This window comes from Actinia tenebrosa, unplaced genomic scaffold (assembly GCF_029948245.1).
Source record: "Actinia tenebrosa isolate PJP-AT-01 unplaced genomic scaffold, QUT_ActTen_1.0 PGA_scaffold2__45_contigs__length_23673736, whole genome shotgun sequence".
Lineage (NCBI taxonomy): Eukaryota > Metazoa > Cnidaria > Anthozoa > Actiniaria > Actiniidae > Actinia > Actinia tenebrosa.
Window position 1 is genome coordinate 13,056,836 of NW_028292579.1, and position 18,662 is coordinate 13,075,497.

At 35.9% G+C, this 18,662-nt stretch overlaps 1 protein-coding gene across 1 annotated transcript; it reads left to right on the forward strand.

The window, feature by feature from the left end:
* The first annotated feature begins 1,055 nt into the window (after window positions 1–1,055).
* On the forward strand, window positions 1,056–14,951 carry LOC116287257 (coatomer subunit delta). Its single transcript, XM_031693923.2, has 12 exons — window positions 1,056–1,230; window positions 1,601–1,640; window positions 5,459–5,691; window positions 6,652–6,831; window positions 7,166–7,383; window positions 8,339–8,427; window positions 9,317–9,383; window positions 11,066–11,231; window positions 11,572–11,719; window positions 12,969–13,077; window positions 13,549–13,753; window positions 14,188–14,951. Exons 1-12 carry the CDS (start codon window positions 1,228–1,230, stop codon window positions 14,275–14,277), a joined length of 1,548 nt encoding a protein of 515 aa, XP_031549783.1. The 5' UTR covers window positions 1,056–1,227; the 3' UTR covers window positions 14,278–14,951.
* Window positions 14,952–18,662: the final 3,711 nt, after the last annotated feature.

The following is an 18,662-nucleotide window of genomic DNA, read 5'->3' on the forward strand; positions in this document are numbered from 1 at the left end:
CGGTCCAAAAGACGATGAAATCGTAGTTTAAAGTGTGGGTTTTTTTTCAAATATGGCGACTGTACTTTCCTCCCTTGTCAGAGTATATACACATGACGACATGACACATAATCTTGTTATTGGGTGTAATAAACCTTGTCAGGGACTTAATATAATTCAATTATGTTTTCACCTGCGTTTGGAAAATTACATTAATAAAATAAATAAGTCAGATATAAAATTAAAACTTGGGTAACTAGCAGAGCAATAAATTTGTTCAACAAACTCAATGCCCTGAATGCTATACTTTTTGATGAGCCTATTGCATGCTATCAATCAAAACTCTCTGTTGTTTGGTTGGTGTGAAGATAAGAAGACGACGTGAGGACCGCCGGTGAAGATAGTGATTTTCAACAGAAGTCAACTGTTCTTGCGGCTCTGCAGCTCTATAGTAAAAGAAGAAGAAGAAGAAGAAGAAGAAGAAGAAGAAGAAGAAGAAGAAGAAGAAGAAGAAGAAGAAGAAGGAGAAGAAGAAGAAGGAGAAGAAGAAGAAGGAGAAGAAAAAAATGAAGAAGAATTACACAGGTAACCCAGTAAAATAACGAAGGTATTTAAGGTATTTTATGAGCGGTTTACCACAGGTAACCCGCTAAAAACAGACGCATTTTATGACTGAGCTACCACAGGCAACCCAGTAAAAAGACTATGAAAATTGCAGTCCGAAAAAACTTAAACAAATAGGCCCTTTGCGGCTCAGCATAAATCACGTGCTGATTAATTCACTGATAGCAAATGAATGAACATCTTGATTCTCATGGGTGAAATATACTGGTGAGCAAACAAAATTTCTACAACCTGTTTCGAGAGATCGTAATAAAACTGCATTTCGTAACACACTGGTTGCACATCGTTTCATTCAGTTCTTTACGAGTAGCTATAAAGAATCATTAATTTAAAATAAAATAAAAAATTTTGCTTACCAGTACAGACACGTGACCGTTAACTGCAAAGGGCCTATTATACGGACATGCATGGATAAACGACATAGGCCCATCATCCAATCCAGAAACTGAGAGTCTGGGAAGCCTGTGTTCCCACTCGCAATGCATGATGCAATTTCCCAGAATGCTGTTCGTCAGCTCTACGACTGTATTGAGGACGTGGCGGCCATAGAGAGCAAGAAAATATTCACTAAAACAGGCAAAAAAATAACTTTAAACTAAAGAAGAACGTCTCTTCTCTCCCAAAATGGTAGGTATACTATTATTCTTTGTCTTTATGCGATAATTTGTGAGTTTTCCTTAACGGTTAAGGCTGTTCTAGTATGGTTACGTGTCCTAACTTCTTTGAGATTCAGTCAAAATGGAGGAAATATGAAGGAGACATTCGCTGGCTTTACATCGATAATCCTTTGTATTTTTACATTATTTCCTTACCTTCTCTCGTTTATTATAACGATATAAGATCCTATGACGCCTGTCCGGAACAAGTTACCTCGTTATCTCAATTTATAAATGTCTTGTTAAAGTAATAATCACAAATCATGTGAAGTTTTTGATCTTCCAAACTGATCGCCTTACTATATGATAGAAATCTCATTGATGGATATTGTGTTTTCTAGGTGCTTCTTGCCTCAGCAATATGTACAAAAAGTGGAAAAGGTTGGTTCTTCCTAAAAATATTTATTGAATTTTCTCTGGATTGAACCATTTTATTTAATTTAGACTTACTGTTCTTTGTATTTGAGAATCTTAGGGAAGTTTTTAAATTTTTGTCAATATTTTGTAATTTTAACAATTATTTGCCAAATGCAAAGAGTACATGTAAATATACCCTGATATTCACATAGCGTGAGGTGACTAATTGTTTTTATTACATACTTGCCAAGAATTGGTATAGGTAATAACACGGTTTCATATTCAATTTGGGATCAATTTGCACGAGTGTGTTTTTCAAAGGTCAAAATTGCACGAGATCGTACGTCGAGTGCAATTTCAGTTCTTTGAAAAACACAGGAGTGAAAATTATTCCAAATTGAACAAGAAATCGTGTTATTACATAAAAAAAGTTACAAAAGAAAGACAGAGCAGAAAAACGGGTTCTACTTTCGACGTTTATGCGTTAATAAGCTTTATATTTCATAAACAGGCTCTTTTGGGGCTGATTAACAAAATACCAAAATTTGGGGAAATTTAAGGAATGCGTATTTGAGATATAATGCCCTGATTGTTGGGAGAAATGATATTTTGATCGGTGCAAAAACTAGCATTTTCGCTAATACCTTGAAGTAGAATTTATCGAGGTTAGCAGAATTTTGTGAAAAGTTTAAAGCACAAGAGACACGAATGAAACACTAAATGTTTTTAGCATGAATGAGAGATAAAGAAAAAAAAAAGTGAAAGTAGCAGCCTTGTTGTTTTTCTGCTCTGTTCAAAAGAAAGAAACAAAAATATGTAACGCATAATATTTTATGAAATTAGTTCATTCACAACCAACTATATTCAAAGCGATTTTGGCTTCAAATACATGTAATTCAAAGAGTATTTTATTTATTTTAAACCGATGTTTGGCTATATATGTTGAATGTAAAAAGTTTTTTTTACTGTAAAGTAAATCTGAATCACTATGAATGAAGACATTTGGATTTGCTGAGTTTGCAGCTAACTGGAGTTGTAAGACTTATATTAAACAAAATTATACCTGACAGTTGTTGAAAGTGTTCAGAAAACTTTGACGCTCAGGGATCTTGTAGACCAAAATGTTGTGTAAGCACTTACTACATCGTGTTTCATTTCTGTTTTAGTTTTTGCTTTACTTTGGCAAAGAATCGCTCAAGTATTTTCTTTTAGAGGGACTGGCTCATTTCCCTCAATTCATGTCATACTTTGTTTTTTTTCTCACTATTCCTTCCATATATTTAGCCATAACAATGTACTTTTACTTGTGTTTTCCTTTTTGAGCTGTTTTTTAGTTGTTTCATAGTAAAATCTGTAAAGTCTTTGCTTACCTACATGTAAGGTAAAGTGGCTTCCATTTTCCCCATGGATTTGCTTCAAATTTACCTCAAAGTTTTCGTCATAAAATCTGTCATCTTATTGGCTGAAATAATTTTCTATTGTTTACTACCCAATCAAAAGCAAGAATTCTGTTTGTAATTCGTACTGTGTTACACTTTCTGCACTGAATTACATGTACACTTGTTTTCACTGTACATGCTCTAAGCCAATCAGAATTGAGTAATTTTTTCATGTATGTTGTTATATAGGTAATTGTATGGAGCCCAGTAAAATAAGGATTAGTTTCAATCATGAAATTAATCCTTAATTTTACAAGGAACCATGCATTTACCTGTTTAACACATGTAGATATGCGATCTGAACTCCTCAAAAAAATATTAAATTGTAGTTTAGTATATACATTATGAAACATATTTGTCCTACTGGCTATGAAATTGGAAACAATCTCTTAAGGCATGGAAGGTTCAAAGTTGGTAGATGCTCATGCAAAAATATTGGGTTGAGTCTCTTATCAGTGAAAAGACAAAATTCAGGATAAAAAATGTTTTTCTTCCTATCTGGCAAACTTTGGAAAACCTCATGATTGCCACTCAAGCAGCAATTGTCTCTGAATCACTGGTCATGAGACAAATTACAGCAGGCAAAACTCTATATTCAAGTCTAAAATTATATTAAAATTCATTAAACTTGAACTTTTACACTAGTGTTGATAATTCCTCTTCCTCTAAATAAGATAAATTTGTATAAAATCAGTATTTAAATATGGTCTAGAACAATGTCAACAACTTAAAAGTTATATTAGCACTTTTGCACTACTCTATTATTCATAATGAAAATGTTCATTTTTGGACTATTCGGTGTGATTTTAAAGTAAAAATGACTAGGGATGTACAGTTTCATGAGCTCAATAATATCATGGCTTTTTCTAATATATGTGTTTGAGATGCCTTTGAATTTTGTTGATTGACATGAATATATGTCCATCACAAAACGTTACACCATGAGAAATATGTGTCACTTGACATAAATGTAAAAAATGAAAAAGCGCAAATGTGACCCTCCACAGGATTTCAGGTAAAAAGATGATGACATGCGCACACAAATTAACACCCTAAACAAAGGAAAATTATTTTAGCACACCATTCACCATGCAGTAAAAATTTCTTTTGTCTTTCATTGCACGATATACAAAAGAGCGTGTTTTGTTGAACAAAGAAGTGTGTCAGGACAAGAAAAAATGACTTTGCTATGCAAAATAACTTACAAACGTCTAAAATACAGTAGACCCTATAATTCGAATGAGTTAAAATTAAACTGAGAGAAAAACCAATACCAGCACTGGAAAGAGCACCTTTATTTTAGTAAACCTACAAATATTCATTATGTCAGATGACATATTGGCCAAGAAAACGTTAGTTGAAAATTGACAAATTCACAGATGCTTGTATGTCTGGGGGTATATGCTAGATAGACAGATAGATACACTTTAATTCAACTTTTCTGCGCTAGCCGTCATGTGGTATAAACTCAGTGAATTTGTATGGGAATCCGAAAATGATGTCCAAACTTTTTGGTGGATTTAACTACATTATTTATATTAAAAGAATCAGGGAAAGATACAGGTTGAAGTAAAATAATACAGTTAACACCTGAACTAAAATTCCAATGAGTCAAACCTTCTCTTGCTTATGTACAGTCGTTTGCAACTAAGCGTGAACACCAGACACTAAAACATGTTCTAACTGGCGGCCGAAACGTTGAAGTTAGTCAACCGGAATGTTCATGTTCGAAATGATTCGTTGGACGGTTGGGCACGCAAATTCCATCAGGTACTTCAATCTCGAAAGAATCAAAGTCGTTATCTCTCCAGTACTTCATGCTTTTGTTTGAAGTAAAGCCTTTTTATGAAAATGTGAAGAATACTGAAGGAGATCAGGATCGATCTCTTCTAGAAACTCGCTTATGTCTACTCTTTCGAAGGAATCCATGACCAACACCAACAGATCAACATGCACGCGTATTTGAACAAACGTTGCCATCAGGCTTGCCTTTGGCGCCAAACCTCAACGTTCGGGTTGACTAACTTCAACGTTCCTTCCGCCAGTTAGAACATGTCTTAGCGTCTGGTGTTCACGCCTAGTTGCAAACGACTGTATTAAAGCAAACAGAAATGCTTATGTTTAATCGTTAACATATTTAGATTTTTTCAGTAGACTTGTAGGTGGAGGCAGATGCATCAAAAAAATCACATTTCATTAGGATTCAAATAAGAGTCAGAATTCAAGCTTTGGAGGAATTTATTCTCTATATTGAGAAAGGTCAAAGTCATGGCAGTATTCAGCAAAAAAATCTTATAAACAAAGCAAAGTTTAAAGTTCTTTAATTTACAGATATACATGTATTTTGTGCTATGTTGTTAATTATAGGCAGGCTACAGTAACCCTATAATTTTTCTTTTCCAGCAATTATCTCTCGTCAATTCGTTGAAATGACAAGATCAAGAATTGAGGGTCTTCTGGCAGCATTTCCCAAACTGATGAATTCTGGGAACACGACTAAGCAACATACATTTGTTGAAACAGAGAGTGTGCGATATGTGTATCAGCCACTTGAAAAACTTTATATGCTTCTGATTACCACAAAACACAGTAATATCCTGGAAGATCTTGAAACACTACGACTCTTCTCCAGAGTGGTATGTTTATTTATCACACATCATTTTTATTCATTTATTTTTCATATTATATCGCTCATTTGCTAGTGGACTTGCTCATTCCCAACATGATATGGAAACTCGTGAATATAAACAATATCAAGCTCTTAAGATGTGATAATCTCTATGAAATATATACATTCTGTTAATAACAATAAAGGCATGGCTGCCATGTTTCATGACATGCACTAAATGTTTACCAAATCTGGCAATTTGACGGGCTAATATTTTCCTTTCACATTATTATTTGGATCCATTTTGCATTGTCCTCTGCTTTCATGTGTTTAGTGTCATGCTTTTTTAATTTGCGTGTCATGCTTTTTAAATTTATTTCAATAAAATTAGTCGCCAAAAACCTAGAAAGCTGAGACCACTGAGCATCATGGGAAACGTTTCATATCAAAAAAAAGATATATATACAAAGCTTTTTTAATACAAACTGCAGCTTGATGATGCTCAGAAGAGGTGAGACTGTAACCGGTAAAAGATTCGCAAGTCCATGAACAGTTATCAAGCAGTTGAACATGAAAAATGAATCTACCCATAATCCTTGTCGGCCTCAGCTTTATAGCTTTTCAGGTGACTAACTTTATTGAAATAAGTGTATTCATCGATTGGAGGTGGAAAATGGTGAAACAACAGGATTATTGCAAGCTCTCGCTCTCCATCTATCCCCAATCCCCTTCCCTTTTCCCTTTTCTCACATCCAAGAGCCGCTTGGTAGACCAGGATGGGTAATAATGTCTGTTAATGTGGCCAATCAGAACACATGATACACATATGATACTGGACAGGGAAGAAATAATTAACAGCTATGTAATCATATGTACGTCTGCAATGTTTCTTGTAATTAGCAGAGTCAAACATTTGTTAGTCTAAACCCATGATTATAGCAGTGTTCTTAAACTCACCCTTCCTTCCCCATTATTGATTACATTGTAGATTCCAGAGTACTGCCGAGCAATGGAAGAATCAGAAATAGTTGAAAATGCCTTTTCCTTGATATTTGCTTTTGATGAAATTGTTGCTCTTGGATACCGTGAGAATGTTAACTTGGCACAGATCAGGACATTCACAGAAATGGACAGCCATGAGGAAAAGGTTTTCCAGGCTGTCAGACAGGTACCTTGACAATATTCCAGTTTCAAAGTCAGATCTGTAGAATTTCAAAGGGTACTGTATTGTTGAAGCTGTGGATTCTTGACTTCACTGTTACTGTTACACTGAAATGAGGCTAACACTGAGTGATTTATAAATTTGAAAAAAGTGTATTACATGACCACTTTACTCTATTGCAGTATTGGGGTTAATAAGACCTTTCAGCTCACAAGTTATCATGACCTCTCCCTTGAACCTTATGTAGTGATATTTATTAACTGAATCGTTGCATTAGTAAATTGTCCTTTTTTTGTGTTAGAATTATTGAATGGTGTTTTTTCTCTCCTTTGGTTTCTAGACACAAGAGAGAGAAGCCAAAGAAGAAATGAAGAAAAAAGCAAAAGAACTCCAAGCAGCAAGAGTAGCAGCAGCCAAGGGTCGTGGAGGCAAGATGACAATGCCAGGATTTGGTGGGTTTGGTAGTGGTACATCTAGATCAGAGATTTCTGCTGCTAACATTGAGACAACAGCAGTTATAGATACAACGCCAGCTCCTAAACCAACCTACCCAACAAGGTTAGTCGGTAGCCCTAGAGGCAAGAATCTGATTGTGTGTAGTTCCAGAAATTATCCATACCCCCTTCCCAAGTGTGTGTGTGTGGGGAGGGGGGGGGGGGGTACACAACACATGTTTTCCATATGGATACAGTAAATTAGCCTAGTACAATACATACACTCGTACAATACCTTACCCTGCCTATCAACTCAGTTTCCACATTCATTTTCTCAGTCCTTTCCAAGTGGATGTGCAATAAGGCATGATTTAAAGTTTTTTGAGCCAAAAGCTCTCAGAGGATTTAAAAACATTAGATCATTTCCTGTTGACTTCACTGCAACTAGTCATATTCAACGGAGAACTCATGGATATTAAAGTGTGTTTAATTTGAGTTATATTGTGTAGAAATAATTATCATATGAGTATATATTTTTGAATTGCAGTCTTTTCGCACACAGACTATTTGCACACACATTTTCACCCACGTATAAAATTGACTATTTAACGTATAAGGCTGTTATATATAAGGATCAAATTGCTTTTTGATTTTAAGTTGGTTTTTGATTTTTATGAAATAACAAAAAGTAGAAAGCATTTGGTGTACAAACGTTTCCATTTGAATCCAAGATGGTGGCTCAATTTGTTTACTCTTCCCAGTTCTCACTCTAAAATTGGAGTTGATTTATTTTAATATATAACCCAACAAATTACTTTTCACCAACATTATTCTGCAATATGACTGTAGCCACACGTAGTCATAGACTACCTATTTTTATTTTTGCACTATTGGTCTGTCACTGATTGATCAATTAGAATGCAGCATTCATAATACTCTACCAGTTTCTTGCGAATAGAATACATGTGGTACAGTACATGCACAACTTTGTCTGTGCCAGTTATCGTACTGCCAGTATGGTATATACAACAGTGAACTCCTTCATGATCTCTTAATATATAATATTGTTTGATTTTTAGACCTGCTGGTTCTGGTAAGGCTATGAAGCTTGGTAGTAAATCCAAAGATGTGGATACATTTGTTGACAAACTACGATCAGAAGGCACAGGTAGAAGAACAATACTGACATATAAGGTGGTTTTCATATAAGTGTTGATAACTAGTCTATTAGGACATTCCTCAGGAATAAGGCAGGTCCAAGTATTATGTGGCTTGATCTGTAAAAATATGAGGTAGAGCAACACAGTTATGGTACATCATTAGCTTGCATACATTACAGTATGCTGGGTTGTAATTACCAGACTATACATTTCATTGACAAATGTTGGATGGAATAAACATTATTAGTCTCCTACGCAGCCATCATCAGTGCTATCCAGTCTTAATTCATTTCTGGCAAGCATTAAAATTTACATTATTGAATGTCATTCTCAGTGTTCTAGTATTGAAACCCAGCCAGTTTTTACCATTTCTACCTATCTTGTCAGGCTTCAAATAATGGAAGGACAAAGATCAGGGTTTCCTTTAGAAATTGGTACTTGATTACCGATTTAGAAGCTTCAACGTGCTCTGAATGGTGCTGCTACTTCATTACCGATTTACCATAGCGCTTCTCTTTGGCTTTCCAAAGTACGAACCTCATAAGCTTAAACAAGTTCTAAATGGTGCTGCTATGCTTCTCACTAATACACGTAAAATTGACCACATCTATGCAGTACTATGGATTGTTGACTATTGATAATCAGGTTTCCATTTTCTGAAAACCCTGAAATATTGTTTGCCAATCTTAATGTCAGGGTTTGCAGAAAATGGAAGCATGATTCTCATTGGTCAACCCCATTTAAAAGGAATGTAGTGCTTGAGTGAGCAGCCATTAGTTGGAAGAGAGCATTAGGTTCTGGGACCGAAACTAATGATGGCTGTAGAGGAGACTAAAACATTATCAGCGTGTGAAATGTTCTTTGTCCAGTTAAACAGTATTATTATTATCATTGCAGAAGTTATTAGTCACAAACAGAAGTCTGTAGCTAAACCTGCTGCTGCACCAGTCGTCAATATGTCAAGGTATGTGATGCATACATAATATTTAGAAACAATAGGAGCACCACATTATACAATGGATATTCATGTGTGAACTCCAGTGAGGCATTTAATTATTAATGTGAGAAAACTTTAGACTTAAGTTTTTTCATACTATGATCTCAAGCTATTTCATGGAAGCTGTATCCATTACTTTATGTTGCTGTTTCCGACTTTAGAACAGGGCAAATAATTTGAATGTCCCTGATAATCTTGAATAATCCTTGAAAAGTCCTAGATTTTTTCTTGAGAATCCAGCACGAACCCTGTTTAGAAAAATGTGCAATTTTTGTATCGTGGTAAATTTGATTAATTTGAAATGCATAAGAAACTTTCATCCTATATCAACATTTGACCTGAAAATCAGATTGATTGAATTAGGGTAACTTTACCTATTGTCCAATTGAAAATCAGGAGTGTGACCTAGAAAAAACTACTATTTTCAGCATTAAAACAGCTATGAAACTAGTAAGCACAGAAATTTAGCATGCTTTAGGTGTGATACCAAGGTGAGAAGCACTTTGCACATCCCCAGGTTGGTAATTGCCCATTTAAGCAAGAAAATCTTAGGTTTTGGCCTCAGTTGCTAAGTTATGCCTGATTTTTTCTTTGGTTTTACTATAACATTGTTGAAACCTCGGGACAAGGCATAGTATATAGTTTACTGTTTGTATGTCAACCGTTAGCTAAATCAAATGATTTTATGGTTGCTTTGTCCACCCTGTTTCGGTGGTCTGCTCATGTGTCGACCGTGACCCAAATTCACAGATTGTTGGTCCTATATCAGCCCTGTTTCGGCAGTCTGGTCATATGTTGAACCTGTTTGGGTAGTCTAGTTATGTGTCAACTATTAGCCAAATTCAGAGATTGTAGGTTGTGTCAAACGTGAGCCAAATTCAGAGATTGGTCATGTGTCAACCCTGTTTTGGTAGTTTGATCATGTGTCGGCTGTGAGCAAAATTCCAGAGCCATATTGTGGCGGCCCTATAACCTGTCTTGAGTGACTTCCTGGTCCAGCTTGGTTAGTGGGTGCACCGTTTACTTCCATTGGCATCATAGTCCTGGTTTGTTAGCAGGGATAGCATATAGATCCTTTCCATCTGTGCCATAACATGTCACCCTAAGTTGTTTGAATGTCATATGTAGCAACCAGCATGGAGGGAAGGCCCACTTGGTGGGCCTGACAACTGCCTTCAAATGGTTTGGTATGGCCAGGTACAGCGATTTTTGAAGAACATAGCAATTTATTACAGATATTGGTCATTTGTGGTACTTTGGCCAGTTATTACTAAAGCACAGGCTAGAGGCAAAATGTGTGTTCAAAAAACGTAACTGTGCTTAATAGGTGAATGGCTGTTTTGGTGGCGAAAATTATATACTATAAGCCATTTTAAGAACGTGATCTGAATGTATTTTTGTGGGTCATTTTTCGTGTAGTCTTTATACTCTTTTAATAAACACACCACCTTATTTTCTGCATTTGACTTGAAATGTATTCTTTTGATACATGTATTTATTTGTTTTAAACGAACTTGAAAAGAATGAATTTGACTTGGAAAAAAAAAAAATTGACATCAAACATGGAAAATAAAGCATTGTGGGATTTATTAAAAGGGTCTATATCAATAAAAGTCATAATATCTGATTGTGTTGTGTTATTTCTCCAGTGTACACTTGAAAACAGAGGAAAAGATAACATTAACGGCTGGTCGTGATGGTGGTCTACAGAATATGGAAATCAGAGGACTTGTGGTCCTTAGAATTAGTAATAGTGAAGTTGCAAAAATCAAGCTGGCTGTGGAAAATAATGATGATAAAGGCTTTCAGCTCCAGGTATACTATCCACCACCTAGTCTGCTAGTTTGACCATTATTCTGTTACTCTAGGTAGACCAGTTTATAGGCCGATCTTTATTTACTTTTTTCCTCATTAGCTGCTGCTAATGTTTCTGATGCTGCTGTTGTTAATGCTGTTAATTCTGCTGTTGCTGTAGTTGATGCTGCTGTTGTTGTTGCTGATGCTGCTGTTGTTAATGCTGCTGTTGTTGTTGCTGCTGTTGTCTTTGCTGATGCTGCTGTTGCTGTTGTTGCTGCTGTTTCTGATGTTGCCTAGATTCAGAAAGCATGGAAATAGAACATGGCACTTATATCTGGTGTGCTTGTTTTGTTTATAGACCCATCCAAATGTAGACAAGAAGTTGTTTTCATCTGAGAATGTTATTGGACTCAAACAAGCTGGTAAATCTTTCCCTATTAACAATGATATTGGTTTGTTAAGATGGAGATTACAAACAACTGATGAAAGCCTTATGCCTTTATCAAGTAAGTATTATTTTCTACTTACTCACAATAATATTGGGTTGGTAACCCCCCTTAACCATTATTATTAGGCTGAATTTTTACTTTCATTTCGTTACGACAAGCTGGGGTTACTGACAAAATTACTGTGATCTGATTGGTTCCCTGCAGTCTGGACCATCGTCAATTTGAAAATGTAACTGTATAATTTTATGAAGCTCATGTGATCAATAATCATGATGTTGGTGTACGAAACTAACTAATTTCCCGAGGGACAACACATTAAGTGTTTCGTTATATAGCAATTTATTTAGCAAGCTATTTTTTAATAAAAAATGCATGAAAACTGACAAATGATTTTACAAATACTACTCACATACGGTCTTATATTTCGCTACCAAAAGCGAGGAGAGTAGCAGTAGTATTTTTAGGCTGCGTTCATAATGTATGGCAGAGAGGGGGGGCAGGTGAAAATTTGAAACACCCCCTCTTAAAGTCATGCAAAAATATGATCCCCCCAACCAAGACTTGTAGCTTCTTCCAAAAATTGTGCCCCCCCCCCCCCATTTTTCCGATAAAAATTTGCCCACCCCCCCTCAATTTCACCTGTCTTCCCTCTGCCATACATTATGAACGCAGCCTTAGCTGCTTTTTTCATAATTTCCAAATCCTTTTTCTCAACAAAAGTCTGTAGTTCCTCTCTAGAAACATTGGAAAATCTTTGCTTTTTTCCTTTGAGCTCCATTCATGTTGGAAATTCCAGCAAAATACCTGCTTCCGCGTTTTTGTTTGTGATTGGTTCAAAATATCACGCCACTTGCGTTTTTCACGTTCTGATCACTCGCACTTGTTTATTTCCACCATTCTTGTCACGTGTAACTTAGATCCCGACTTATTTCCTGGTCGGGATACATTTAGATTTAGCTAGTGTCACGTGGTCATCTTTGACTTTCGACCAATGAGAGTGTTCGTTATATCAGAAAATGTCGTAGCTATATAACAAATGCAGCATATTACATGGCTGCAAGAAGATATGGATTTTAACTTTAGATTTTAGCTTTTGAATGAGGTGATTGTATATAGGAACATGCGTAATAGGTAAATTATGAGCCTTGGCACTTTTCTTTATTCGTTTCATACAAAGCTCGTAATTTACCTATTACGCATGTTCTTATATGATTTCCCAGCCTATCCCACACGGCTTACCGCCTCATCTCTATTTGTATATAGGTTTAGTGACTAATTCTGTTTTTTAACGTTTTTTTTATCTTAGTAAACTGTTGGCCATCTGAAAACGATGGACAGTGTGAGGTGAACATAGAGTATGAACTGTTACAAGACAACCTTGAACTTAAAGATGTGGTTATCTCAATACCCGTCCCGTAAGTAACACAAGATGTTTGTTCTATTGTCTGTTTGACTTAATTGTATTGACCCACTAGATACACCTATTTCAAAAAACTTTGTCATCGCCATACCTTAGTATTGAGACTGATTCAGTGTTCTTCGTAGTTGATGAAACCATTTCCTTCTCGGAATGACATATCACTTTTGATGATGACAATATATTTTGAAATAGGTTTATATGAAGAAGTGCATACTCTGGGGTCTCTGGTTTTATTCCTGGACCCATCATCACAAGTATTGATATCTATCTTGCACCAAACCTTACACACTAATTTCAAATTCTATCAATCTTTGAATTAATCATGCTCTGATTTAGATCAGCCCAGGGTTATTTCAGGGATTGATTTTTAAAGAAATATGATTGTGAAAGGAAAGATCCCATTTATTAAATTTCAATTGTAAAATATTGATCACTGTGACTTGTGCTGACACAAATGATGTTCTAGACATGGTGTTGGTGGTCCAGTTGTTGGTGAATTAGATGGAGAATATCACTACAACCACAAACAATCCCAGCTAGAATGGCAGGTTCCTGTCATTGATATCAGTAACAAGAGCGGTAGTATGGAATTTACCATTGCCGGCCATCCAGAGGACTTTTTCCCTGTTAATGTATCCTTCTTTTCATCTAAGACGTACTGTGATGTTAAGGTAAGTTGGAAAAAAATTGACACAATATTCACAACAAACAATATTACTGCAACTCTGTTTATAGCCACGTTTACACTGGCGATTTTTGCTGCGATTTTTGTGGCAATTTTCGGAAATATAAAATCTCATGTCTCATCCTTCAAAAGAGAGACACGTCTAGGAAAATTTTCGGGTATCCTTAATAAAACTTTACAAGTAAATTCTTTACCATTATTTATTATGGACAGAATCGCCAAAAAAATCGCAGCAATAATCGCCGCAATTATCGCTAGTGTAAACGGGGCTTATCTTTTCTATCTATATTCTCCTAAACCAACATTTTATGACTTCTGTTATGCAAGGGATTAGTAAGGAGAACTTGGAATTTCATCATGCTATTTGTTGTGTACTGTACAGTATATGTGCATATGTAATAATGGAGTTTTTTAATCTAGGTGACCGAAGTTACAGGTGTTGAAGATGAAAAACCCATCAAGTTTTCACAAGAAGTCTCTTTTACTGCAGAAAAATATGAAATTGTATAAGAATAAGAAGCAAATGAAGTATAATAATATGACCAATTATTTGAAATACAATGGATAAACAGATAGGCTGTACAGATACTAAACCACCTCAAGCACAAGTAACATTTACTATATACTGTTGTCATTGTAGAGAAAATCTCGAACAGTGACTCAGTGTTGTCATGTCAACAAGAAAATTCATGAACAATGGCTGTTGCCATAGTGATAAGGTGGCTTTTAAGAACTCATGTAATTAGTAAATATCCTGATTAGTTCACCCAATCTTTAAGAAGACTGTTTTTGACGTACATTATAAGATGGACAGCTAGTAGATGTTTGGTGGGATGTTAACTTATAAACTACCCTACTTTATAAATCCTAAAAACTATAAAACTACCTTTAAATCAACGTACCGCACACGAATAAACACAAGGAAATTCTATTGTGATCTATTAAAGTTATCAAAACTAATATGTATTTGGTCCACAAACACACATCAACTACTGTAAATGAATCAGGGGTGACGTTACACTGAGGTGCATTCTGTACTCACTAGGGGAAGGGTAGGTAGGTCGTAATCAAGATCTTAGAATTTAGATGTGTAAAGTGTTTGTAACCATAAACATTAAATTTTACAGAGGTAAATTCATTTATACTAGAACTGTGTTAGTTAATAAATGTTGATTATACATGCCTTTAGGCAACTTGTTCTGCAGGCCCGTTGCTAGGACATTGAAAGAATGGGGTTTTTTTTTCTACCAATCTTAGTTGTGCCATTTATATAGGAATGCGTATGGTTTTAAGTGCAATTTGGGTTACATTTAAACGAGTGGGTTTTCAAAGAGTTCAAAAATGCACGAGCCGTAGGGCGATTGCAATTTGAGCTCTTTTAAAATCAATCCATTTATTCCTCGTTATTCTTGGAATAGCATTTAGGTGCCCCTCATTTAGAGTAGGCTAAAGGTGCTGACACGGTGCAACATTGCAAGCAACAAATTTGAATCGGGATGACACATTGCAACAAAATCACGCAACATCGCTTGTGTCAGCCTGCTATGTTAAGACATTTGGTCAGCAGTTATAAATTTGGTGCAAGTTGATTGGCTGGAAATTTCAAAATGTTGCAGGTTATGTAGCAGTTGTGTTCACACGATGAAATTTGTTGCGCGCAATGTTGCAAGAGTAGAGCGCGATTCAAATTCATATTTGTTGCATGCAACAAGTTTCAGGGGTAGACATGCTGCAACAGTCCTGTTGCTTAAGACACGGTACAACATTACACACGACGGGACTGTTGCATGCAATAAATCCGAAGCATGCTTTGGTAACGAAACAACGAAACTCGGTAGCCGACATTGGTGGGATGTTACGGTCATCAGACCACGTGGTACGTGACTTAGGAGCAAACAATTGCCCTATTTCACTATGACGTCACATCAAAACAATACTCAACAATCAATTGTTTAAACGCAAAGGATCATGGTCGTCGGAGGGGGTCAAATCAACGCAAATTCACCGAAAATAGTTCTAAAACCCGTATCAATCCACGAAGAGAAGTAGAATAGCCAGCAAACGCTCAGAATATTTTAAAGTACATATTAACACACATCTAAAAATCAGGCCATTTTAGATTAAACTGTTTCATATTTGGTTGAATTTTCTATTGGATTTGGCGATTCTATCCCCCACATAAACAAGCAGTGACGTCATAGTGAAATAGGGCAATTAGCGCCGATTTTTGCCAACAGTCCTGCCTTACGAACAATTGCAAGTAATCATGAAATAACATTAACTGTTAAATACTATGCTCACCGCTTTTAGGCTAGTCAAATCAAGATCAAGATGGAGAGATCATCATTCCTTTTTTCACTCGTGGATATGCGAAGCGTAGAAACGAGTCTTGTGAGGAGCCTTATATGCAAATGTTCATTCACTCACCCAGATGTTAGCAGATCGATATTTAAGGTGACTGCCTACTTTTGGAAAACGATTTAAACTTTTTTTTAAACTTCGATTTTCCGAATTGAAATTAAATGCTGATTCCAAATCTGGAAAGAAAAATTGGGTGTTCTGAGCTTGTTTTCGAGGTAATCAGCATTTAATGGAAGCCTACGCGCGAGCTTTTGGAGCAAAACTTGCGCCACCGGAAGTGATTAGAAAAAAATTAAGATTATAAGAATAGTTATTTGCAGACTATATGATTGCACGAATGACGGCTAGTCAATCATTCTACAATAATACATGGATATTTTTGACAAAAAGACAAAGAGCTACATTGATTTGTCATATTTTGTAATTTCGGTGCTCTTAAAAAATCTCATAAAGTCGAACAAAAATCCCTACAAAAATCTATTTTTTCATGTGTTACTGATTTAAACTTTTTCTAAAATGTTGATATGACCTAGATTTTTAGGAGATTTTTTCGAATGAGCTATTAAAAAATAGAGTCCCGTGCAAAATGTGAGGGTTTTGCCCTGTTGAAGCTCAAAACGCGTATGGTTTTTCAATAAAAACGTTTAGATTTTTCAGCGGTTTTTGAGCGCGCGCTCATCGCGGGCTCAATTCGAAAGTTCAAAAGTAGGCAGCCACCTTAACGATCCTTTGGTTATCCATATTAAGAGTTTTACGTTTATGTGTAGATAATTTTTACCGCAATCAAAGTTATAAAATAGATATGATTACTTTATTAGCAGCAAAACAGAAAATAAGCCGGCTGGACATAAGATATACGTAGCGGCTGTGGGGGAGACTATAGGCCCTATAAACAACAAAACTAAACTGATAATTCATTCATTAAAATATTTTCATTTACATCCAGGACTTCTAAAACGAAAAGCATAAAAATTTAGCATCGATTTTTGCTTACCAGCTTTCATGTTGATGCAGTTTTCTCCTGAAAAAGTCCGGAAATCTCCAAAATTTCAAGTTAAATGAAAGACATCCATTGTAATTTTTACTAAACCTGATATCGTGTTGAATTATCTGTAGTTATCTTTCATTTTTCAAAGTAAAACCAACCAAAAAAGCAAAAAAATGTCGACCATAGAGAACTTTGTGGAAGGATTTTTCAAGAACAAAACTAGCCCAGTGGGGTGGCTAGTGGTGGGTGGTGTACACGTTACAAAAATCCTGTGCGGGAGAGTACTAAGGTCGAAATTCTTTCTCGCCCGAGCCCTACGCAGGTAGTAACCTTGACATAACATGGCAGAAAATTTTCTGCAAGCGAAAAATTTTCTGCACGAAAATTTCACTCATAGAAATCTTGGAGGAAGAGCCAAAAGAGTTTTAAATAAATGAATCCCCCATGATAGGAATCCTTTTGATCAAGTTTTTGTGGAGTTCTAGGTTTAACAGACGATGAAATCGTGGTTTAATGTCTAAGGCCCTGTCCACACGTATCCGGAAATTTTTGTATCCGCAAATTTTTTTTTGCGGATACGGGTTGCGCCCACACGTGTCCGGAAATTTTTGTATCCGTATCCGCAAATTTTCGAAAACGGTCTCCAGAGTGGAAATTTTCGAATGCGCTCCGAATACGGATACGTGTGGACGGTCGCATCCGTAAATTTTCGAATACGCTGACGTAAACACGATTTTGCGCATGCTCAATAAGAAAAACTATCCGTCAAAGGGACTAGGAACTAGCGTGTATCAGGGCGGATCAAGAAATTTCCGGATACGTGTGGACAGTGAAAACGATTCGAAAACGATTTGAATACGCTGCGTGTGGACGCGAACATTTTCGTATCCTAAAAAAAAATTGATACGTGTGGACGGGGCCTAAGATAGCACACGACAAGGAATAAAACGGAAGTCAAGCGTGAATAATAAACAAGAAGCCTTGAGCGAAAATAGTTGTGAGCGTACTTATTTTTATTTGAATGCCTTAAAACCCTTCAATGCATATGAAATTAAAGCAGAATATTTGTAAAAGTTACATCTTTTCGCGACTTCATTTAGAAAAAAATCGTTCGACGAATTTTTGAGTGCCGCATTCATCGATATTTTCTATAGCTTTTAACATCAAATGGGGTCATTTAGCTTCATATCAAAAAATCCATAACTTTAGAAAGAAAGTCACAATTTGATTCATACTCAATAAGGACAGTGTCTATATCCGTACCTATATTCTAGCTACTGAAAATATTGAATCCACTAAATTAAAGTCCCGATTTTGAGAGTATAAAGTTGACACGCTGGAAATAATAGTAAAAGTCCATGAAAATATTTATCGCGTAATATTTGGAAAACGCTCTCATACGTTTTTTTCATATTGCGATACGTTGGGTGTCTTGATGAATACTATCGACTGGTGCAAGTAGTTTTGAAAGTTTAGGTCTAGTTTTCGAGAAAATAAGCGGTAAACGATTTCTATGATGTCATCATTACGTCATAATGAAAAGGCC